This window comes from Panthera pardus, unplaced genomic scaffold, assembly GCF_024362965.1.
Source record: "Panthera pardus isolate Hobbes unplaced genomic scaffold, ASM2436296v1 HiC_scaffold_15, whole genome shotgun sequence".
NCBI lineage: Eukaryota > Metazoa > Chordata > Mammalia > Carnivora > Felidae > Panthera > Panthera pardus.
This window is the reverse complement of record NW_026526710.1, coordinates 2,679,735-2,705,494: the sequence shown is the minus strand read 5'-3', so window position 1 is coordinate 2,705,494 and position 25,760 is coordinate 2,679,735. Positions and strand designations below refer to the sequence as shown.

The 25,760-nt window shown below is 48.6% G+C and overlaps 1 protein-coding gene across 10 annotated transcripts in view; it reads right to left on the bottom strand.

The window, feature by feature from the left end:
- Positions 1 to 25,760, bottom strand: part of KDM2B (lysine demethylase 2B) — a 153,173-nt gene that overhangs the window by 87,462 nt on the left and 39,951 nt on the right. For 8 of the 10 annotated variants that reach the window (XM_053901993.1, XM_053901989.1, XM_053901986.1 and 5 more), the window contains exons 5-6: positions 8,871 to 9,049; positions 8,551 to 8,657 (exon numbers count right to left, since the gene is read on the bottom strand). In XM_053901993.1, the coding sequence (XP_053757968.1) occupies positions 8,551 to 8,657; positions 8,871 to 9,049 (286 nt within the window). Of the gene's footprint in view, positions 1 to 301; positions 430 to 996; positions 1,198 to 8,550; positions 8,658 to 8,870; positions 9,050 to 25,760 lie in introns of those variants that run through there. The other 2 variants (XM_053901997.1, XM_053901994.1) reach the window with 2 other exon arrangements.

The following is a 25,760-nucleotide window of genomic DNA, read 5'->3' as shown; positions in this document are numbered from 1 at the left end:
CCCAGTCACCCTTCAGCATCCTCTGGGGCCCTTCGGAGCTTGGGGGCGCCACTTCCAGGACCCGCCTCTCCTAGAGAGGCCCCTCCTCCCACGTCCCTCATTTCCTGGCCGCTAGGCCGGGCCGCCCCTCCCGCCGGGCAATTGCATGCGTTGGAACGGCCAGGGTGGCTGTGACAGGGCGGCTTTGTCCAGGGGGCCCCTGCAGCCGCCACCCCCGCCCTCCCAGCTGCCCCGCGCTCATTCCGGGTCTCCCCCCTCACTCCTGCTCCCGCTCGCTCTGGCGTGACGCCTTTGCACTGACCTCTACAGCTTCCTCTTCCAAAGCACACCGCAGTCACATGGGCACCCCGGCTCTGTGCCACGGCCGCTAAGCTCTCCCCGCCGGCCAGCCAGCCTGGCTTCCGCCTCGGCTGCCCCTTGCCCGGAAAGCCGCGCCCCTTAACACCCCCCACCCCCCACCGCCCCGGTGGCTTCTGTGCAGGAGCGCACCCTCCAAGTTGGGGGATGAGAATCAGGAGCCCCCGAGCTAAGCCTCTGGGGGGTTCCCGCCTCCCAAGGCCCGCGCAGGCTGGGGAGGAGCGTGATGGGAGGGGGCGCTGCACCTGCAGCACCAACTTTGGGGCACTGCCTGGGATCCGGGGAAGCCGGGCGACCCCACCCCGCCCTTTTCCCTCCAACTTAGCGAAACTCCCCGGGCGGCTCAGGCGGCATCCCTTCGGGCAAAGGTCTTGGCGGGGGAAACCAGGGAAAAGCTGGCACCGGGTGACGGGGCTGGAGGCGCCGATCGCGCGCGCACACACACTACACACTTAAACGCAGCCCCGGGAGACACAAAGAGCTGCTCCGCGACGCCGGCCGCGCAGCCCGCGGGCTGGAGGCGACCCACACCCCGCCCCGGCGCGCCCCAGAGGAGCGGTGGCTCCCGGGGTAGCCCCGGGCCCGCGGGGCGCAGCGCAGGGACGCCCGCCCGGCCCCGCCCGGCGCGTCCGCGGTTACCCTCGGCGGCGGCGGCGGCGGCGGCGGCGGCGGCGGCGGCGGCAGCGCGGCTCCCGGGCGTCCCCTTCGGCAGCGCAGGATCGACGCGCGCCCAGCCCCGGAGACCGGAGCCGAGCCCCCTCCACGGCGCTGCCAGGGCCCGGCCGAGGACTGTGCAGCCCTCTCTCTCTTCCTTCCTTCCTCGGGGAGCTGGGCGCAGCCTGCGCTCATCCCCGCGCTGAAACTGAACACCCGCGCGGCGCGGCGGCCGCCAGGAAGGAGGAGGGAGGCCGCGGCGGCGACAGGGAAGCTAGCCGGCCAGCGCCAGGGGAGGCCGCCGCCGCCCACGGCCGCCCCCTCGCCTCGGCTGGGTGGGGGCACGAGGGTAGCTCTGCAGGCGGGCGCTCAGGAACCCCTGTACCCCCGTTTTCAGGGAGTGTGGACGCCGTCCTGCTACTAGAGGTGACCACCCAGCAAAGCCACCTTCCTTACATGTGTCCATTGGGGCACGGCTAGGGGTTGGAGGGAGTATCAGATCCCAGGTCTGGCAGGCAGCTCAGAGACCAGGTTATGGTGCTCTGGGCCTAAAACAGATTATCTCTGTGACCTTGGGCAACTTACTTTCCCTCCCTGAGCAGGTTTTCTCATCCTAATGACAGGGAGGTGACCTGAAGTTCAACTCTCCATTCTAAGATGCCCCTTACCTGCCCTCTTAGTAGCTGTGTAACCGTGCAACATGGAATCACTGTAGGAATTCACTGAGATATATACATGTTAACACAGTACCTGGCACTATGATACTTTGGTTATTAAATCAATTTTCACAACCCTCTGAGGTCATTCCCAAGATTGTCCCCATTTTACAGATGAGAAAGCAGAGGCTCACCCACCCAGGTCTCTATCGTAGTCAGTGATGATGCTTACCCAGGCAGCCTGTCTCAGAGGTTCTCAGGCCTTCTCCCAGTCTAACCTGGCAAATCCCAAGACTCTCAGAGAAGCAGTGTCTGCAGGTTGCAGTCAAACTCAACCACGGACTTCCGGCTGCAGATGGTCCAGCCCAAATCAGAAGTCCTACCCTCCAGGGCATGCTCACCAGGGCCACAGCCCTCCTCCCATTCTGTCCCCACACCCTTCCCCTAAACCCCAAGGGGGCAGGACACCTCTGCAGGGTCAGAAATCAAGCTTCTTAAGTCTTTGGCCAAACCCCATCTCCTGGGGCTCTCCACCAATGTTAATTAATAGACTCTAATTATCAAGTGCTAATACCAACAGCTACTTATATGCATGGTATCATTACACCTTTAAAACAACCATGGGGCCCCCGGCTGGCTCAGTCAGCGGAGCACGCGACTCTTGACCTCAGGATTGTAAGTTCAAGTCCCACATCGGGTGTAGAGATTACTTAAAAATATAAAATCTTCAAAAAATAATAAATAAAATATAAATAAATAAATAAATAAATAAATAAATAAATAAATAAATAAGACAACCCTATAACCTCCATTTTAGGGAAGTGAGCATTGAAGCCATTTCAAGGTGGTCAACTCCCTGGGCCAGGGTTTTGCTCCCCGGTGTCATTTACAGGATGGCCCGCCGATTAGTACCTCTCCAATGGCCTGCTACGAGCTTATACTGTGAACTTTTTTGCAACTGGCTGGTTTTTTCACCATATGTATGTTCTGTCTATTTAAAAGAAAAAAATTGTATGACAAGAAATATCTCTCACCTTGGATCTGAGCACCAGTCATTGAGTGGGTGTTCTTGAGCAAGGTCTTTGACACACACAAAATATAGATGGAGTTAAATGAGCTGAGAGAAGGCCCTGACAGCTGGACCAGGCTGTCCCCACGGGAAAATTATTATTACTTTTTTAGTCACAAATGCCTCAGCTTAAGCCCCAGCAGGGATCACATCAGATTCATCTGTGTTAAGTATAGCGCCCACCAAAACAGCCCTATAATTATTCTAACCAACTGTGTGACATTGGACTAAATGTTTCCCCCTCCTGGAACTCAGCATTCCCATTTGTTGAACTGATCAGGGGCCTCTAACTGGTGGCCCTCATGGGTCAAACCAGACCCTCGATGTGCTTGGTTTGGCCAGCACTGTTTTGTTTTTTTGTTTTGTTTCTTAAGAAGAATTTTGGGGGAACCTGGGTGGCTCAGCCGACTAAGCATCCAGCTCTTGATTATGACCAGCTCAGGTCATAATCTCATGGTCAGTGAGTTCAAGCCCTGTGTCGGGGGCCTCTAACTGGTGGCCCTCATGGGTCAAACCAGACCCTCGATGTGCTTGGTTTGGCCAGCACTGTTTTGTTTTTTTGTTTTGTTTCTTAAGAAGAATTTTGGGGGGAACCTGGGTGGCTCAGCCGGCTAAGCGTCCAGCTCTTGATTATGACCAGCTCAAGTCATAATTTCATGGTCAGTGAGTTCAAGCCCTGTGTCGGGCTGTGTGCTGACATCACAGAGCCTGCATGGGATTCCCTCCCTCCCTCTCTCTCTCTCTCTTTCTCTCTCAAAATAAATGAATGAATGAATGAATGAATGAATGAAGTTATCCACATCCACACCAGCCCCTACCGTCTTACACTCAGCTGCTGCACCTGTTACCTGCACTGAAGCATATGAACTTCAGTTTCCTTGTCTGTAAAATGAGGAGAGTAACACCTGCTTCCAGTACCATTAAGATGTGCATGCTAAGTGTTTAACACAGTGTCTGCATCTATACATGGCAGCACAGAAAGGCTGGCTTTCTTTGTTCCTCTTATAAAGGTGTGGATGTAGAGAGGAAAAGCCAGAAATCCAGAAGCCTGGGATGTGGGTGTGTGGCCCACACAGTTCTGTGCCTGTGTGATGTCAACAGCCTCTCTAGGTCAGATTCCCTGTGTGATATATTACACAGGGATGACCACTTCTAATACCAGCAAACGTGGTTGGGGAGAGCTGAAAGTAAATGAGCATTGCCGAGATAAAAGCCCAGTGCAACTGTGAGAGAATAGATCGAAAAGCCAAGGATTCCGATGGCAGTTGGAGACTTGTATCTACACGAGGCCACAAAGACAAACATCTTGTTCTACCCACATGTCACATCCACTGTAGGCTCCATCTTCCCTGTAGCATGGTTGGGAGGTGGGGCAGGGATGACAGGATCCCCACTTTGTAGAAGGGGAAACTGAGTCCCTAAGAGGAGATGAAAGACTTCCTGCAGCCACCGGAAACTGCCAGGGGCAGCCCTTGAACCTTGCTCATCCCAGCACCCAGCTACACCCTGTCTGGGTTTCAGCTTCACACCCAATTTTTTCCCCAGTTCTTCCTGCCACCCCCATAAGGTGCAGGGAGGAAATGCGGTTCACTCCCAATTATTTGGGAGCCGAATATATGCTTTATGTGGGGTCCCCCTTCCTTTCACTGCTTGTCAGTTCATAGCCTGTCTCCATTAAGCCGCAAACCTCATTTCTGCAAGCAGCATGTGAGGAGAGAAAAGATTGGTTAATTTCCCTCTGGAAGGCATTATAATACCCAGTGGTCCTAAGTGAGAAAGGTACACCCATGCCAGAGACCTAGGAGATTGTGGAGGCTTTAAAACATGCCCACATAGTCCTTGAGACTCCCTTTTTCAGAGATAGAGCCAAATTCACCTCCCCTTGGTGTGTCGGCTAGACGTAGTACCTCACTTTTAATTAATAGAATATGATAGAAGTAAACAGCATGTGGGGCGCCTGGGTGGCTCAGTCGGTTGAGTGGCCGACTTCGGCTCAGGTCGTGATCTCGCGGTGCGTGAGTTCGAGCCCCGCGTCGGGCTCTGTGCTGACAGCTCAGAGCCTGGAGCCCGTTTCGGATTCTGTGTCTCCCTCTCTCTCTGACCCTCCCCCGTTCATGCTCTGTCTCTCTCTGTCTCAAAAATAAATAAACGTTAAAAAAAAAAAAAAAAAGAAGTGAACAGCATGTGATTTTTCAAAATTGGGCATAATAGGCACTGTGGCTTCTTCCTTGCTCTGTCTTCCCCCACTATTTGGGGTGGGGGAGTACCAGCTGCCATGTCACAGGGACTCTTGAGCAGCCCTATGGAGAGGCCCACAAGGTGAAGAACTCAGGCCTCTTGCCAACAGCGATGTGAGTGCGCCATCGTGGAAATGGGCACTCTAGCCCCAGTCAAGACAAGCCCAAGAGCAACTCTGAGCCACTCTCAGATTCCTGACCCACAGAAAGTGTGAGGTAATGTTGTTTTAAGCTGCTAAGATGTCTTTTTTACGCTACAAAGTTTTAGGAAAACGTTATGCATCAACAAACAACTAATACAAGGGGTACTCCCAAATAGTTGTCAGTTTATCCGATTATGAGGAATTTTCCAAGACAAATAATTCTGGACGGCCAAAACATCCCTGCAGGGTAGAGATGGAGGGGAGGCAATGGCGGATGTGCACGGGGCAGCTGATGTTCCTTCAGCCTGCCCCGTCATCCTCTTTTTCCTTTTATCTTGCTTTTTTTTTCTATAGTAATCTTTACGCCCAATGTGGGGCTCACACTCATGACCCTGAGATCGAGTCGCATGCTCTACCAACTCAGCCAGCAAGGAGCCTCCCTTTACCTTGCTTTAGGTGTCCTCCCAACACTTATCACCTCCTGAATTATATTATTCACTTGTTTGCTTGCCCATCTCTTTTCACCACCTGAATATAAGCCCCCCGAGTACAGGAACTTTGCTTTATTCACTGTAGCCTACCAATTACTTAGACTAGAGTCTTGCATTTATGGGCAGTCAGTTAACACAGCAATAGATAACTGATACACTAACATATTCTTTACATCTTTTGTCTCCCACAAAGTTACAGCCACCCCCTTGACAACCGCCAGTACCCCTAGCCTTAAGTATCTCAACCAGAACCCATTAAAATTCTGAAATCCCCCCCCTCCACGATCAAACTGCACAAACCCTGGAGCCGGGGAGAAGGCAATGATGGGTCTGTAACACTTCTCTCTTCCCTCCTGCAAACCTTATATCAGGTGACCTGTCAGCATGGGAGCTCTGACTTCTAGAAACAGTGTCATTTTAATTAAATTCCACAGAACTATTCTGTGGTCCCAGAGGACTTCATCATTGCGGGATTTTTACCTTGCTGATTAACTGAAATCGGCATTCTTTACAGCCAAACCAATGGAAGATTCCCAAAGTGACAACTTCCTTCCTAACAAGGTTCAAATCCTGTAACAAGTTCCCAAGGCCACTGACAGAGTTTGTAAATGTATTTGCCACACGATCCAACCAATGAGTCAAAGACACATGGTTCTAGAAAATCGTGCATGGGGCTCTTTTTGGTAATTCGATAGGATTCTCAAGGTATTACTGGAACTTACTATTCAGAGGAATTTTTCTATCAGGTGAACATACCAAGCATCTAAAGGGGGCAAGGCAATTGAAATCTAGGTCCCCCAGTGCTATTTTCCCTTCCTAGACACATGTCCCATCCAAATCCCTGCTCCCTCCTGGCCCCGCATTTGCCCCATGGAGGCGATGCACTGCTTTCCGCTCTCACTCCACCCCGCTTCCTTCAATCCACACAGCAGCAGCACAACTTGTGGCACGCATATCTGCACACATCCCTCTCTGCTCAAGATCTCAGAGAGGCTTCTGACTGCTCTTAGGAGAAACGCGGACCCTTCAGCCGGCGCATCAGGCCCTGAGCAGCCTGGCCCACCCACCGTCCCGCACCCCCCACCCACTTCCCTCACTTTGCTCCAGCCTCAGTAACCTTCCTTCCACAGGCCCACCTGCCCCTGTCTTCCTGACCTTCCTAGCCATCCCACCAGGCTCTCTGCACACAGCCAGGAAAGCTCTTCCCAGACCTCTTCACCTAAGTAACCCCACTTCCCCGAGACCCCACCCTGGGGACGACGGCCCTGCCCTCCGTGACCGCGAGTGCCCTGGTACACAATCCTGGAGCACGGTGGATCTCTGCCTTATGGTCTCGACAGAGCTGCAAATTTCCATTTGTTTCCCTGATTGTTGGATGAACGTCTGTCTCCGGATAGACTACAAGCTCCGTGAGGGCAGGGAGCTCACCTGGTTTTCTCCTCTCTGCATTCTCAGTGCCCAGCACCAACCAGATGTTTAATACATATGCTGACTGAATCACCCAATCAATCGATCAGAGCTGTGATCCACCCCTAACTAGTCTCTGAGCCCCACACTCTTTCCTCCAGCTCTACCCTCATGATTCCATCAAGGCCCCTGGCACTTCCCTTCCTCCACCACCCCCCTCCAAGTCCCTCCCATCTCCTCTTCCCTTAAAGCCTAGATGCAGTGTGCCCTCTGAGAGGACTTCCCACTGCCACCAGCCAAAAAGGATTCCTCCTCTCCCTGTCCCGTCCCAGAACCGGTTTCACTCTACCTAGGATGAGATGGCACCTTACCCCATGCGTTATACGACACATTCTCCAGAGGGTAGGGGCTCTTAGTCTCATTCATCTTACTTCCCCACCCGAGGGGCTCCAGAAATTTTGCTGTGATCGAACGGGACAGGAACAGAACTGAAACCCTTCTTCCCTCCCCACCTTGAGCTCATTCTTTGTGTTTGAAGCAGCCCAAATCTAAGGGGTGTAAAGAGCTTCAGCTTCAAGGGGAGGAAAAATGCCTGAGAAATAATTAAAGGAAGAGAGAGCTTGAAAGCAAAGCCTTGAGAAGCCAGGGCCAGCGTGCTGGCCTCTCTCACAAAGCTGGCACCGAATCTACATTCACTCTACCCTTCATTCAGGGTGGAGTGAATGAACAGCTCACAGCCTTCACGCTCCTGGGGGCACTCCTGGCAGCAGGGCTGAGCAGAAAGATATTAATGGATTCAGAGCTGCCAGAGCCAACTCTTCTAGGAAGCCCAGAGCAGCGGTCATGCCTGGGACGGCCAGCATCTCCTTCCCATTTTGGAGCTGGAAACACAGACGGTCTGAGGTGGAGAGAGCCCCGATAGCCCCAAGGGTCCCCAGGGTCCGTTACCGAAATTCTAGAATGTGGGAGGGATCATAGGTGCCTCTGTCCATGTTTAACGACTGGTCTCAGGACTTACTGGTCCATATGTAGTGATGTCCCTGCAATTAGACGTGGCCATCTTCTCGGCCCAGAGCCGACCTGCCGCTTCGAGACACCAGCTAAGGAGCGTTTAGTGAGTAAGTAGCCCTTGGGCTTTGATCGGGAAAAGTTCTGGATCGGAGGCCCTGCATCTCAACAGCAAGCAGCAAAAGAACACCGGATCCCTTCCTAGCCCTTGGCAAAAGCAAAGTGTCCATGGTCTGCCCACTCCCAGGGCTTGCAGTCACTTGGCAGGAGGAGATAAAGGTCTGGCAAGCACACAAGTACAGAGAGACGGTCCCCAGTATTCCTCCCCTCCACTCAGATCACAGGCCCCGAGGGAGAGCTGGCAAGGAGGCCAAGAAGGACCATCTGGATGGGGAATGCAGAGCCCCTGTGTTCCAAGGCGCCAGCCTGCTCACGCCAAGGACCCCCATCCCTTACATCCCAGCAGCACCCTGTCGGGCTAGGAGACACCCCCACCCCCAGCTCCCGCCACCAGCCAGGCAGTCTTACTTCTTCACTTTCGGGTATTTCATCTCTGCAATGGCATTCGTGGCTTCTGTCTGCTTCTCCTTCAGATGCTGGGGCCACATGTTGTCCACCCAGTCCACCAGGTCTACCTGAAAGCCAGATGGATGTCAGCACTTCCTGTCTTGGGGTGCCCTTCCACTGGGCTTCCTCACCACCTCCTCCCTTCCCCGTGCTCCCCACGCCCCTCCTGTCCTTCCCTGGGGCTGACACTGGCTGGCCTCAAGACCGAAGCAAGTGAGGCTGGGCAAGGAGAGGAGGCGGGAGGGAGGCGTCAAGGAGAGGGACGGCGGCCGGGGACCTACCACGGTCGGACGCTTGACCAGGTGCTCCAGCTTGGTGTGGCTGAACTCAAGGCTGATGACATTGTACAGCTTGTCCCGCTGAGCCTCAGGAGTCTCGTAGTACCGCACAAACTGGGACATGCTCATTTCCGCGCCCTTCTGCGTGTTCACATCCATCACGTCCACCAGCCGACGGCCGCCTGGGGGCAGAGTGCACGTGCTGGCGGCTCCTGACAGCTTGGGGCCCGGATCCCGCTTGGGGTCCCCATGAACAAAACCTGCCTCTTCCATATGCCATGTCTGCTCTGTCACCTCATCCACTTGGTTTTCCTCACTGAATCTCTCTCCACTGCTTCCCTGCACCAGCGTGGCCTCCACACTGGTCCAGTCCACCCTTACTAGTCTCCAAGACAACCTCCGAAGCGGTCTCCAGACGCCCTCCTCCCGTCCAGAACATCCTAAGGGGGCTCCGGACTCCCCCCTCCCGCCCAGAACATCCTAAGCTGTCTCCAGACTACCCCCTCCTATCCAGAACATCCTAAAAGGTCTCCAAACTACCCCCTCCTGTCCATCCTCTACAGTGCTGCCAGCGTGAGCTTTCTAAAACAGAGACCTGACCATGGACACTCCTCTCTCTGCTCAAAACCTTCAATGCTCCGTACTGCCTACTAAAGAATCTCTTAGCATGGCACTCGAGGCCTTTCTGTTTATTCACAGCACTAGGATAGTACTTCTTTCTTTTTTTTTTTTTAAATGTTTATTTATTTTTGAAGGAGAAAGAGACGGGGTGGGGGGGGGCAGAGAGAGAGGGAGACACAGAATCTGAAACAGGCTCCAGGCTCTGCTGTCAAGCACAGAGCCTGACACGGGGCTCGAACCCACAAACCACAAGATCATGACCTGAGCCAAAGTCGGACGCTCAACCGACTGATCCACCCAGGCGCCCCGGACAGTACTTATTTCTATAGAAAATTAGCTGTTTGGTAGTTTCCCTCCCTGGTCTGTGAAGCCAGGAGTTACTTGACTTCTCTGAACCTCTGAATCTTCATCCTGCCATCTCTTATTTTTTTAATCTTTTTTAATGTTTTTTGTTGGGGAGGGGGGAGGGGCAGAGAGAGAGGGAGACACAGAATCCGAAGCAGGCTCCAGGCTCTGAACTCATCACAGAGCCTGATGTGGGGCTCAAACTTGTAAACGGTGAGATCATGACCTGAGCCAAAGTCAGACGCGTAACCAACTGAGCCACTCAGGTGGCCCTGCCATCTCTTTTCATAGGCTAACTGTGAGGATTAAATCAGATGATGCTCACAGAACTACTAGGCACAGTACCTGGTACTGAAATGCATGGGTCTCCCCCTTATTCCCTGGGACTAATCACAATTCCTAAATATGTTTTGTTGGCTTTGTTGTCTTTCTTCCCTACTGTTCTGTAATCGTTGCCAGGACAGAAGTCCTGTCTGTCTTGCTCACTACTTTATCCCGAGTATCTAGAACAGAGCCTGGCACATGGCGGGAGCTCAGTACATACTTATGGAACAAATAAGTGAGGAATATTGGCTGTCCCATGCAACATGTGACGTACGACTTCTCATAGGAACCACCGCTGAACTGAAAGGAATGAGGGGCGCCCTTCCTCAGGAAAGTCCCACTTCTCATCTCAGGAGTGAGCTGGGCCACCTCCCACTGCTTCCCAGAGACAAAGGAACAAGCTCCGGACTGGGAGACAGGAGCGATCAGCACTAGCGCTGGGACCAATAGCAACGAACAGAGCTTCAAGGAAACCACAACCGTTCCGGGGACTCTACTTCCCCATCTGTAAGATGGGAATAATAATGGCTCCAGACCTTCAGTCAACATAGAAGGAACAACCAAAATAAGCACTGTGAGCGGTGAGAAAACAGACACACAGCAGATTGCCAAATTCATGGTGATTGGGGATGAAAGCTGGCCCCTCCTATCTGTCAGGACACAAAACAAGCATCGGGACTGGAATGAGGAGCCCACCATCTGTTAAGGAAAGACCTCAGTTCCCCATTAGCTCAGTGACAAATACATGGTCCATGGGAACTTAGAAATGTATAAGCCAGAGGAATTAAGAAAGAAAGAAAAGAACAAGAAGCAGGAGATCACCTTGTTCAAAGCCACTCCAAGACAGAAGAGCAAAGAAAGCAGCAAATGACAACCCGTGGGCAAACCTGGCCCACGGGCTATGAACAGTTTTTACGTTTTTAAGTGATGAGGGAGGGGGGAAAAATCAAAAGAAGAATATTTTTTATATTTATTTATCTGGGAGGGAGAGAGAGAAAAGAGAATCCCAAGCAGGCTCCGCACTGCCAGCACAGAACCCAAGTGGCTCGAACCCATGAACCGTGAGTTCATGACCTGAGCTGAAGTCACTTAACCAACTAGGCCACCCAGGTGCCCCTCCGGAAGAATATTTTGTGATATGAAAATACTACAAAACTCAAATTTCTGGGTCCATATATAAAGTTTTATTAGCATACAGCCACACTCTGGTTCACACAATGTCTCTGGCTGTGTCCATGCTGCAAGGGATAAGCTAAGTAGCTGACACAGACTAAATGGTCGGCAAAGCCCAAAACACTGACTCTAGATCTTTACAGAGAAAGCTTGCCAACCCTTGAACTAGACAAAACCCTCATGGAACTTACATGCTGATGTGACCACTATTCCCATTTGGTTCAGCGCTATATACCCAGCTCTGTGCACAGAGCCTGCCTTATAAGAGGCCCAAGTTCAGTATTTGCTGAATTAATACACAGTGCATTTCACATAGTAGGAACTGAGTAATAAAAATAATCCCATAGGCACATATGAGAACTTGGGTGTTACTATCTTTTGGGTTCAATATCTAATTTTTCATAACCACCCCAGATGCTAGGTAGGACTGTCCTTGTCTTATAAATGAGGAAACTAGGGGTGCCTGGGTGGCTCAGTCGGTTTAGCATCTGACTTCGGCTCAGGTCATGATCTCATGGTCTGTGAGTTTGAGCCCCATACTGGGCTCTGTGCTCAAAGCTCAGAGCCTGGAACCTGCTTTAGATTCTGCGTCTCTCTCTCTCTCTCTCTCTCTCTCTCTCTCTCTGCCCCTCCCCTGCTTACGCTCTGTCTCTCTCTCAAAAATAAACATTAATAAATTAAAAATAATAATAATAATAATAATAATAAATAAATGAGGAAGCTAATGTTTACAGACAATGGGATCGGCTCATTGTCCAGAATATACTCTACCAATTAGAATAGTCAATATTTACTGAGCACAGGTAAACTCTCTCCACAGGTTATCTTAAGTTCGTTACGGTTCTGTGAGGTAGAACTTCACTTATACCCATTTGATAGATGAGAAACCGAGGCTCAGACAACTAACTAGACCCAAAATGCCCAGTTAATGAGCAGCAGAACTGCAACGTGATGCCAATTCGATCTAATCCGGTGCCCAGGCTCCTGTCCCCCGACTCCTGTTCCTGTCCTATGCAATACTGAATCCAGATCACATGCTATGGTTGAAAAATGATCTCTGCCTTCAGGGACTGGCTCCCGACCCCACAGATCCTGGGAAGACTCGGAGAACAGCTTTGTCTTTGCTTCAGGAGTGCAGATCCACCAGGGGGCATCCCTGAACTTTGCTGGAAATTCTGGCCTGCTCTGGACAGTGCTGGCTCCTACCTTACCCGGGGCTCCTGGAGCAGGTAGGCTCTGCTCAGCTTTTCTGGGAAGCCCACTTGGCAGAGGCTGCTATCACAGCAGGGGAGTTGAAAGAAGAACAGGCACCCAAACCCTCCCCCATCTCTGGCCAGCCTCCCACCTCCCGCAGCCTCTCCTTCCAAACTTTGCACAAGGTCATGTCTGCGAAGCCCGCTGTGGAAGGACTGCTGGGCAGGTAGATAACAATCACAGACCTAGAGGCTCATGCAAGTCCGCACTGAAGACTGGAGCTCAGTCGCCTCTATCAGCACAACAAATTAAGGAAAGACTTCATGGATCAAAAACCAGCTGGACGTTGGGCCTCTTAGTTTCTCTATCAGTTTCCCCATCTGTAACATGGGGACAAAAATGGCAGCTTGCCCACAGGTTGATCTGAGCCTTAAGGGAGATAATGCACATGAAACACTTCCATAAAGTGCCTAAAGATAGGTATTGTTACCTAATTGGCCAAGTTCATCTATAATTACAGGTGGAGAAAATTAAGCAGTAGAAAGTCAGAGCCACTTAAATCTCTGCCAGCCAGTCCAATGGACTGACTACTTCAGATCCTAAAACATAACAGGGATGACTAACAGGTGTGAGATTTTTATGGCGGGTGATAACAATGTCCTAAAACAGACTGTGGCGATGTTTGCACAGCTCTGTGGACAGATGAAAAGCCACTGAATTGGACACTTTAAATAGTTGAATTGTAGGGCATGTGAATGATACCTCAATAAAAATGTTATTAAACAAAACAACTCAGGCACTAAATGACCAACAAAGTTGGTTATTCTAAAAGTAACTTTTTTCTTTCAAAAGTCTCGCATCGGGTCACCTGCATGGCTCAGCAGGTTGAACATCCAACTCTCGATTTCAGCTGAGGTCATGATCTCACGGTTCGTGAGATAGAGCCCCACATCAGGCTCTGCACTGACAGCTCAGAGACTGCTTGGGATTCTCTCTCCTGGCCCCTCTCTCTGCACTTCACCTGCTTGCTCACTCTCTCTCAAAATAAATAAACTTGGAAAACAAAAACAAAAACATGATACTCAGTGAAAGAAGCCAAACACCAATGGTCACATTTTTTTTTTTTTACATTTATTTATTTTTGAGAGACAGAGCACAAGCGGGGGAGGGGCAGAAAGAGAATGAAACACAGAATGGGAGTCAGGCTCCAGGCTCTGAGCTGTCAGCACAGAGCCCGACGCAGAGCTCGAACCCACAAACCACGAGATCCTGAGCCGAAGTCAGACGCTTAACCGACTGAGCCACCCAGGCGCCCCACCAGTGGTCACATATTTCATGAAGCCATTTATATAACATGTACAGAAAAGGTAAGTCCACAGAGACTAGAAGTAGGTTAGTGGGTGCCAGGGGCTGGGGGATAGGAATGAGGAATGAGTGTTAATGGCTATGCGTTTCCTTTCAGGGTGATGAAAATGTTTTGGAACCAACAGAGAAGTAATGGTTGCACAACATTATGAATGTAACAAATGCCATTGAATTGTGTACCTTAAAATGGTTAATTTTATGTTATGTGAATTTCACCTCAATAAGTTCTTTTTTTTTTTTTTTAGGTTTTATTTATTTTGAGAGAGAGAGAGAGAAAGCACGAGTGGGGGAGGGGCACAGAGCGAGAGGATCCCAAGCAGGCTCTGCGCTGTCATTATGGAGCCCGACACAGGGCTCGAACTCACAAACCATGAGCCGAAGTCAGACACTTAACCAACAGAGCCACCCAAGCACCCACAATAAATTATTTTTCAAAGCAATGTAAGATATGAATTTAAATCTCATATACTTCCTCCAACCTGACAAGAACAAGACTTCATTTCTTCCTCTCTCTCTCTCTCTCTCTCTCTCTCTCTGTCTCCTTTTACCTAATTGTTTCTTGTGAGTCTCCCTTCATCATGGACCAAGAGCTTGAGCCATGCACTATTTCAGCTTCTCTCTCTGCAGAGGCTTCACAAACCGCCCACAATGCCCTTCCCTCCCCTAGGGAGGCGATAGGTGTATGCGTGGGCTCAGTTCTTCACAACTTAACAGGGCTTAGGGATGCAGGGAGAGGTGGGAAACCCTAAATTGAGACCAGGAAAGGATAAACAAAATTCAAGATGGCAGTGGAATGGTGACCCTCCAAAAGATTTACCCAGAACTTTTGAATAGGACCTTATTTGGGAAAAGGGTCTTTTAGAGGTAATTAGTGTAAGGATCTCAAGAGGAGATTGTCCTGGACTGAGAGTGGGTCTTAAATCCCATCACTAGTGTCTTTAGAAGAAGGTCAAGGTCAAGGGAAAGATGGAGGAGAGTGTGAAATAATGTATCTATAAGCCAAGCAATGCCTGGAGTTACCAAAAGCAGGAAAAGGCAAAGCAGGAGTTTCCTTCAGAAACTCTAGAAGGAACCAATGCAGTCAACACCTCGATTTTGGACTTTGGCTTCTAAAACCGAGAGAATAAATTTCTGTGGTTTTAACCCACTCGGTTTGTGGTACTTTGTTATGGCAGCCCCAGAACACAAGACAACAGGCACCTCTGGGGTGGGAGGGTCTCACGGGAACATGTAAGGAATTACAATCCTTCCTAACCTGGGTGGCAGGCGTTCGTTTTAGAATTTTCTTTTTAACTTTTCAGCATATGTAATACATTCCACATGCAAAAATGGATCAAAGGACTCATGTTTCAGGTTCCTGTCTTTCCTCAGAGCATAAGATCTTTAAACAAAGTACCCCAATGTCCTCATCTACAACAGAGATAAGACCACCTACCTCAAAAAACAGTTGTGAAAAAAACATTTTTAATTAAAAATTTAATTAATTAGGTGTCATTTAAAATTTCATTTTTTTAATTAAAAAATTTTTGTTTAACATTCAGACAATTAATGCTGGAGGCAAAGGAAAGGCTCTTAAACGTACCAAATGTGCTATGGCATCTCACTGCATACAAACTAAAGATTTGTATATGCCAGTCACAGCTTCCTGTCCCTGCCAGTCTCAAATGACAAGATTGTCAGGGCACCTGGGTGGCTCAGTTAAGCGTCTGACTCTCGATTTCGGCTCAGGTCACAACCTCACGGTTTGAGAGCTGAAGCCCCATGTCGCACTCTGTGCTGAGCGTGGAGCCTGCTTAAGATTCTCTCTCTCACTCTCCCTCTGCTCCTCACCCCCCACCACTGCTTACACACGCATGCACACTCTCTCTCTCAAAATAATTAAATTAAATTAAATTAAGTTAATAAAATAAAATAAAATGACAAGAATGTACATATCAACCCCTTCTCTTTCAGAATACTTCTGACTCATTAACCTGAGTCCCAAACTTGCACAATAAATGTACAATTTTGACAACTCTAAAATAGTAGGTCATCATATCAATACTATTCTATCGAGTCAGTATTATGTATGATGCCAACTTATATACAACGAAAATCAAAGACTATAATAAAAAGATGTCAAAAAACATAACAGCCCAAATCTGGTTCTAAAAAAAATCCTCTTAAAACTGGGTAAATTTATCCGTTTTTGTGAGCACATATTATATGTACACACATATGATATACACATAATGCATGTAATAGGCATGTGTGTATAAATATGTCACATATGTAAACAATAATATAGATATACATTAACATGTACATGTATCATAATGTACACACATATTTACATTAGAAAAACTCTAAAATAAATTAGATGTTCTATAGTCAGTTATTCATGGTACGTACATCGTAATGTACAAGTTGCTGATACACATATATATATTTCATTGCAGTTCATCTGCCACACGATGTTACATCAGTTTCAAGTGTACAACAGTGATTTGACAAGTCTCTGTGTCATGTTATGCTCAGCACTAATTGGAGCTACTGCCTGAAACCACATGACACTGGGACAACTCCTGCCTGTACTCCCTATGTTGTGCCTTTTGTCCCCATGACTCATTCATTCCGTAAGTAGAAGCCTGTACCTTCCACTCCCCTTCACCTCTTGAAATTAGTGGTAATTTTTTTTTTTTATGTTTATTTTCGAGAGAGACAGAAAAACAGAGCGGGGAAGAGAAAGGGGCAGTGAGAGAGGGAGACACAGAATCCGAAGCAGGCTCCAGACTCCGAGCTGTCAGCACAGAGCCCGACACGGGGCTCAAACTCACAAACCATGAGATCATGACCTGAGCCGAAGTCGGATGCTTAACCGACTAAGCCACCCAGGTGCCCCCAAATTAGTGGTTTCTTTAAAACACGTAACACCTTCCTTACAGGACATTCATATCCACATGTAACTGTGAGTAAATTGTGGGCACAAGTGTGTTTTCAAATATGTATGTGCCTTGCATATACCATGACACTTGCCTTTTGTAAGATATTTTATGCAACACTTACAACTCCTGTTTATTTCCATGTATACAGAACCCCCGCAACAGACACACATATATTAACCTATAAACTATGACTTTTGCAGCTTTAAAGTAATCTAGTTCAATAGTATCATTTACTTACAAGGGTGCAATAATTTCCAAAACTGTACCATGACCCCCTAAAAATGTTATTTCCCTGCATACGTCAAGGTATTTTATTTATTTATTTTTTATGTTTATTCATTTTTTGAGAGAGAGAGAGAGAGAGAGAGAGAGAGAGGCGGAGAGGGAGACAGAATCCAAAGCAAGCTCCAGGCTTCGAGCTCACAAACCTTGAGATCGTGACTTGAGCCAAAGTCAGACACTCAACTGACTGAGGCACCCCGGTGCCCCAAGGTATTTTAAAAAATAATAAAACTAGGGGCACCTGGGTGGCTCAGTTGGATAAGTGTCCGACTCTTGATTTTGGCTCAGGTCACAATCTCACAGTTTGTGACATCAAGCCCCACACTGGGCTCTGCACTGACATCTCAGAGCCTACTTGGCATTCTCTCTCTCCCTTTCTCCACCCCTCGCCCGCTCGTTCTCTCTCTCTTTCTCTCAAAATAAATAAATAAACTTAAAAAAAAAAAAGTGTGGAGTCAACTGAGGTGGCCCATACAAAATGCTGGAGGTATGAAAGGCACAGCCCGGTGTTGGCTCCCTCCTCTCCTGGGCCTAACCTTAGTGTCCTCTATCCCACTAACCGGCTTACCCTGCGGGCTCCTATGGTTGAATTGTGTCCCCAAAAAGAGATGTTCAAGTCCCAACCCTGGACACCTGTAAATGGACCCTATTTGGAAATGGGGTCTTTGCATTTGTCATCAAGCTAAAATGAGGTCAGAGTGGATGAGAGTGGGCCCTTAGCCAATACCAATGTCCTTATAAGACACGGAAAATTTGGACACACACAGAGGGGACACAGCGACATAAAGATGGAGGCAGACATTGAAATCATGCAGACACAAGCCAATGTGTGAACACCAAAGAAGCCAGCAACTGCCAGAAGCTGGAGGAATCTCTGGAGAATTCTCGCCTAGAGACTTCCCAGGAAGCCTGGCCCTGCCAACACCTTGATTTCAGACTTTTGGTCTCCAGAACTGTGGGGGAATACACTTCTGTGGTTTTAAGCACATAGGGTGTGGTGCCATGGCAGCCTCAGCAAACCAAAAGCAGGGCGAGAGAATGACAGGGTAACCCCACAGGGTTCCATAAATATCCCCAAAGGCAGAGAAGGGCTTTTCTGCCCCCCTGGCCTCCCCCACCGCATCCCCCCCCCCAACCCCCACCACTGTCCTAGGCGTTACAGGACAGACATACCCTGTAACTAAACGTAGTTGACTAGAAGCTTCGAAAAGAGAAAATGTCATCCACCAATGACATCCTACCACTTAATCTTAGATGCTAATTCTTTGTCAGCTTGTTTCTTGTCTCTCTCCCCTACTACTCTGTAAACAACATGAGGGCAGGAGTCTTGTCTGTCTTGCTCACTACTCTATCCCACACATCTAGAACAGAGAGCCTGGCCCATAACAAGAACTCAGTAAAAATACTTGTGGAATGAATAAATAATGTTGGTGTTTTCCAGTTATATGTTCTGCCCAGCATATGACATATGATCTCACATATAAGTAACAGTCAGACTGAGAAATGGCCTGGGGGTGCCTCAAGGTGGGTATGTGTAACCCTCTCCACGCTAGAGATGAAGCCCCCCAACCTGAAAAACATCTGGAAATCCTGAGCAACCAGGAGCCCCACCAGTGCGACAACTGTCCCTGAACACAGAAGGACGTGGGTGGGAGAGGCCCGTTTTTTCTTTTTTGAACACACATCAGGCTCCCATCACCCTCATCACAATCCCCAGGGCTCTCAACGCATCCTCACTTCCCTCTGCTCTTAGCCAGGTGCAGGCCCCAGCTGACCCCACCTCAGCCGGCCCCCCACCCTCTGATGAAAAGGGAAGTCAGGGCCTGGAGGGATGGGAGCAGTGAGGAGCAGCTGGGGCTGAAGGGGGGGGGGGGGGGGTGGCGAGTAAGGGTATGCAGGAAAGAGGCCCGAGGGTGTGAGAGGCTGAGTGACTCGGTCTGGAGCAGAAGGTCGAGACACTGGTTCTAAGAATAGTTTCCCTGGTGTGCAGGGGAGCTCCATCCAGTTCCCCAGGTGTCCTGGAAACCACAGTCTGTGGGAGGGCTTGAAGCAGGAAGAAAGGGAGGAGGGAAGTCAGTTCTTTTAGGTGCCTGGGCTCCATAAACATAAACCCCCAGGGAAACGCGAGGACCTAGAAAATTCAACTCTGCTGGGTTCCGGCCCCCAGAGGGTAGGGAGAAGTGCAGAAATGATAGCACACTTTCAAGGGAGGCAGAAAGAGGTGGGGAGAAGTGACCACGGGCTTGAGTCTAAGATAAGGGCTAGGCTGAAACAAACAGCAGAATAGAGGAAGTGTCTCTCCAGGTGTCTTCCAGTCAACAAATGACAAAGGATGATCAAACTAGACCGTCACCAACCTTGTAGCCCCAACACGATAATGAAGCTAGACATCAAACATCAATGCCTGCCAACATCAGACAGAGAGAGAGAGAGAGAGAGAGATGACCTGACATTATGTGCCTCCTGATGGAAGAACAGAACATCATCTGTGAAGTAGTGTTGCCAGAAAATATGAATGAATGAATGAATGAATGAATGAGTACATTTCTGTGCGGAGAGACAGAAATGAACGTGAACCTGATCAGGAGTCTACATCCAACTGCCAATTTACAGAAACTACACAAGAAAGAACACAAGCTACTCCAAGGGAATGCTATCGGCAAAATCCAGACCATGAAAACTCTACAGGTCAAACAATCCAACTTCTTCAGACTGGTGTGAGATGGTAGGAGGGCCTAGAGATTATAAATAAGAGACTTAAAAGGCATCACAACCAATCACAATATAAGGACATTATTTACCTTCTGACTCATAGAACTGGCAACACAAAACAAAACAAAGAAGTGATATGTATGGTAACATGAAACTGGGAGTTTGAACAATAAATATTGATATTTACATATTTTATTTATTTTTTAAATTAATTATTTTTTTAAGTAAGCTCTATGCCCAATGTGGGGCTTGAACTCACAACCCCAAGATCAAGAGGTGCACACTCTACTGACTGGGCCAGCCAGGTACGTCTGATATTTATTCATTTTAAGGAATTATTGTTTTTATTCTTTTATTTTTATTTATTTTTATCTTTTTTAATGTTTATTTCTTGAGAGAGAGAGAGACAGAGTGTGAGTGGGGGAGGGGCAGAGAGAGAGGGAGACACAGAATCCAGAGCAGGTTCCAGGCTCCAAACTGTCAGCACAGAGCCCGACGCGGGGCTTGAACTCACGAACTGTGAGATCATGACCTGAGCCAAAGTCGGACACTTAACTAACTGAGCCACCCAGGCATTCCAGGAATTGTTGTTTTTAAAAGATTAGGTGTGATAATGCTATTATGACTAAGGTTTTATTTATTTTATTTTTCAAAGCTTATTTACTTATTTTGAGAGGGAGAGAGAGCAGGGGAGAGAAGGAAAAAGAGGGAGAGAGAGAGAATCCCAAGCAGGCTCTGCCCTGTGAGCACGAAGCCTGAGGTGGGGCTCAAACTCATGAACCATGAGATCATGACCTGAGCTGAAATCAAGAGTCTGACACTTAACTGACTGAGCCACACAGGCACCCCTCTCCTCATTACTTTTTTAAATTCTCTCCAGCAAATCCCAGCTCTGTTCCTAGCTCTGTGGTTTCAGGGGACTCATTTACCCTTTCTAGAATTGGAAGGGTGTTCATTTGTAAAAGGGGCCCGTTGATGTAAGAGAACCTAACACAATGTCTGGCACATGGTAGGGTGTGCAACGCACTTAGCCACTAGCCACAGAGCTGGTCTGGGTCCTGACGTTTTGAATAGGAAATGAGGAGGTGTCCCAATCAGACAGATGGGGGAAAGGGAGCTCACGCCCCTGCCTCATATGTGGTCTTCTTAGGCCCCGCGATTTTAACCCTGAAGACACAGCCCCGTAACAGGCTCTTGTATTCTCACATGAAGACCCACACTGGAGGCAAGGGTGCCTGGTTTGTTGGCTCCTCCCACAGGAGGCCACGCAAAGAGCGGTAGATGCCTCCAGGGCACCTGGAACAGTGTCAAGAGCCCTGGGCTGAGTTCCAGTCCCAGCAACCCTAACTGACCCTGCTCCAGGCCTCAGTTGCCTCATGTGCAAAGGCAGGAAGAATGACCTTTACACTTCTGTTTTTACCGCCATAGAACTCCTTCTTCAAACAGAAGCTCTGACAAGAGCCAAAGGCATAAATAAAAACAAGCAGCTCAGGTTAAAGCAGGAAGGGGGGGGGGGGGTGCGCTGAGAACTCAGACCCAGATTCTGGGGATTTCCCTTTGAAAACCACTGGGTTAGGTCTTTTCAGGTCCTCTTCTAGGACCGACACACTGATTTTTAGCCTACTTCTTAAATAGATCAGATCCCTTAAACATGAACCGGAGAGAAGCATGTGGGGGACGAGACCCACAGGCTTGCCCCAGGGGTCACTGGGGACACTGGGGCCTGTGGGGCCTGCCTGTCCTCTTCAGTCTGAGCTGGGAGATTAAGAATCGGCCCTCCATCTTCTCAGGTTCCCAGTCTGGTCTGCTGCTGATGGCAAAGGAGAGCTGGCTGTAAATGCCAGGTCTCTGAGCAGGAAGCTCAGTACCGGGGGAAGAGGCGTGTGCCCCCACGGGACAGAAGAAGGGACAGATCAGTGCTAACAATGGAATGTGGCCCTCCAAGCGTTGGGAGCAGCCACCTCTGGAGCGGGTGACAGGGACAAGCTGCCTTTTGGATCCTCAAGGGACCCAGAGCAATGGAACTCTTCGGCTTCTGAAGTCAACGGGTTACAGGGAAAATTTTCCACGTTGAGCAGTGTCTGGCGTCCCTAAGTAGGCCAGCAGCTCAACCCCCCTCCTTTGCTCTCTCCTCCCCGCCCCCCCATTCTCATTGGTTCTCTGGGCTCACAGGCTACACACACATCCAACAAATTCCAGCTGCAGAAATTAATCCATCGCCCCATGGCCCTTGCTTTGAAGGCCCCATCAGTCAGCTCCAAGAGCCACGGGCTCAGAGCCGGGAAGAGGCTGCTGAAAGTCACCTTGAACACTAATATAAAGTATACACAGGCACTGACCCCAAACTCCTCCTGAGAGTGCCCACAACTGTCCTCCATCGTCGTTCTGGAACCCTCTCTATCTTCCTCAAGTTTCTCAAATGGTTTTTTATTCTGCTCCTTGAAAGTGTCTCCTCATCCATTTCACAGAGGTAGTGTTTATTAGCAAAAGCACTGGCCACAGTTCAAATCTCACTCTTTCCTAGCGGTGAAGCCTTTGGTATGTATATCCCTGAAGTTCTCTGGGTCTCTGTTTCTTCATCTGTAAAGTGAAGAGAATAGGACCTTCTGACACGATTACTGAAAGCACTTTGTAAACTTAAAAGCAGGAGTCCTTTTGAGGACACTCTCCCAAACTGAAGGTATGAGGGAAAGGGGAGGGCCCAGAGCAGACACTATCTGCACCACCTGGGACAGATCTATTGTAGGGTCTAGGCTTCAGTGTCTTCACTGTGAAATAAGGTGCTTACAAAGGTCCTTAAGTTCTCCCTAAGCACTGATATCTTCTGGCTCCTCACCTCTGCACCTTTAAAAATTATCTCCAGCACAGATCCAATACCAGGATGTCCTCTGTGCCCCGGATGCAAGATCCCGACCCTCACAGACAGATGAGCGTAAGATACAAACCAGGGGCGCCTGGGTGGCTCGGCTGTTTGAGCGTCTGACTTCGGCTCAGGTCATGATCTCACAGTTCATGAGTTCGAGCCCCACGTCGGGCTCACCGCTGTCAGCACAAAGCCTGCTTGGGATCCTCTGTCCCCTCTCTCTCTGCACACTCTCAAAAATAAATAAACTTAAAAAAAAAAAACCGGAAGAAGATACAAACCCAGGCTAACAAATCAGGGTGAAACCCAATCAGCCAAGAAAATCCAAACAGACACTCAAGCCAAAAATACTACAGAGCTCTGGATTATGGGACACCAAGAGCCAGCCACAGTACTGTGCAGAAGTTAAGAGAATAGCTCCTTAGTCAAATGGATATGGGCACAAATCAGCAACTCCACACACTAGCTATTTGTGGACAAATCACTCTGAGCCTCAATTTGACATCTATGGAATGGGGATAGTGGCAAATACAGTTTTATGTGGATCAGACGAAAAAATACGGCAGAGGTTCCTGGCTTCTAAGATCTCAGGAAGTAACAGCTAATGAGAGTAGTTCCAGTCTAAGGAGCTACCCACAGGGGAGTGATTTCTATTAGGTAAACAGTGGGCAGAAGCAAGTTTAGCTCCCCAAGGCCCAGGTACAGTCAAGATTTTGATTTCAGAACACTGGCATTCCAAGGAAAGGGAAATAGGACAAACCAGTGAGCTGGGGCTCATCTTAAAGAAAAAAAAGGGGTGCCTAGGTGGCTCAGTCAGTTAAGCATCTGACTCTGGCTCAGGTCATGATCTCACAGTTCGTGAGTTCGAGCCCCGTGTCGGGCCCTGTGCTGACAGCTCGGAGCCTGGAGCCTGCTTCGGATTCTATGTCTCCCTCTCTCTCTGCCCCTCCCCAGCTCACACTCTGTCTCTCTCTTTCTCAAAAATAAATAAACATTAAAGAAAAGAAAGAAAGAAATAGGGGCACCTGGGTGGCTCAGTTGGTTGAGCGTCTGACTTTGGCTCAAGTTATGATCTTGAGGTTCATGAGTTTGAGCCCCACATGGGGCTCACTGCTGTCAGCCTACGAGCATAGAGCCCACTTCAAAATCCTCTGTCCTCCTCTCCGTGCCCCTTTCCCGCTTGCACTCTCCCAAAAATAAATATTTTAAAAATAAAATTAAAATTAAAAAAATAAATTAATTTTTAAAACTTATTTAACAAAAAAAAAACAAAAAAGAAAAAAGAAAAAAGGAAAAAAAAAGAACTATAACCGAACTCCTCTGAAACTCTCCTTCCTTGGCACTCAGGAGTCTCAGCCTTCCTGACTTCATGCACCTTCCTCTGCTTGAGTTTCTATCTGTTCTGCCAGGTGGATGCCTCCCGTGCCATCTGTCCACCTTGGATTTCTCTCCCGAGCTCCATTCAACGTGGCCAGAACTGAGCCCATCCACACCCCCCGCACAAGTCTACTTTTCCTCTGGGTTTCCATTACAAGCATCATCTTCTCCCAATCACTGAAATTCAAACCCATGTTTGAATCTGATATGCCGTCTGCTGTCTGGACAACTTGCAAGTCACTTGTCTCCAGGCCTCAGTTTTTCCCACCTGTGTAAGGGGAAAGCAAGACTAGAGGAATTCTAAGAGCTCTTCCAGAGGGGCACCTGGGTGGTTCAGTCGGTGAAGCGTCTGACTTCGGCTCAAGTCATGATCTCTCTCTCTCTCTCTTCTCTCTCTCAAAAATAAACATTAAAACAAAAACAAAAACAAACTCTTCCAGAGTTTCAAATGTAAAGTGTCTATGATTTTAAACCAACTTAAAAAAAAAAAAGAAAGAAAGAAAGGTCTGGAGGCAAGTCAGCTATCTTTGACTTTTTTTTTTTTTTTTAATATTTATTCATTTTTCAGAGAGGACAAGTGGGAAAGGGGCAGAGAGAGGGAGGGACAGAGGATCCAAAGCAGGCTCCACGCTCCGCTCTGACAGCAGAGAGCCCAACGCGGGGCTTGAACTCACAAACCTCAAGATCATGACCTGAGCTGAAGTTGGATGCTCAACCGACTGAGCCACCCAGGCACCCCAGCTATCTTTGATTTCTAAAGTGTGAGAATTTACTAAGCACAACCCGTCAAGGGCACATCCAAGTCTGGTGAGTCTCCTTCACCAGACACAATGCAGACACCAGTAACACCATGAAGGAAGAATGAATGGAGGAGAAAGTCATGAAGCAAAAGTGTGGGAAGCACCCAGAGCTGAGTTCAGGTCCCATGTAGATCGCCCATCCACGGGCCATGTGGGTTGTTCCCCCTGAGCCTCGGATCCCCATCGGGAGAGTGAACAGTAACAATTTATATGATTATTGGTGAGGACACAATGAGGCCATTTGGTAAACGGACAGTAAAAGACAGGTGATTATTTCTATAATTGGATAAATAAATACTGAATGAGGTGATTTGTCATGAATATTTTTCAAGAAAAGGGGTCAAAGAAAACATCGGTGAGCTAGGATATCCTCTTTAGAGAGAAATACGGTAAGATAATATGCAGGACACAATCAGTGACACAATTGGTAGAGAGTGAGTGGGGACCCAGCACTTTATGGATATGTTTTCTCAGAAAGTTTAAAGCATCTTCAGAGGCAACTAGAATTCCTTCCCAGTCTCCCTATACCCCCAACTCCCAACCCACATATGTGAAAATATCCCATTCTTCTTAAATGGATTATCTGGGATTGAGCCCGTTATTTGCAGGATGCGGGGAGCTGCTCAGGGGACACACTGGAGCATCCAGAAACAGACGCATGCAAAAGCAGTCACCTGATTTACGACAAAGACAATACTTCATTGCCGTGGGGAAAGGATGCTTTTTCAATCACGGTACTGGATTAACTGGATATACACGCAGGAGAAAAGGGATCGTGACCCTTATTGTGCACCAAACACAAGAATCAATTCCACATAAACTACAGACCTAAACGTGAAAGTCTGAACGATAAAGCTTTTTTTTGAGAAAAACACATGAAGATCTTCCAACCCTGGAGTATGCAAATATTTCT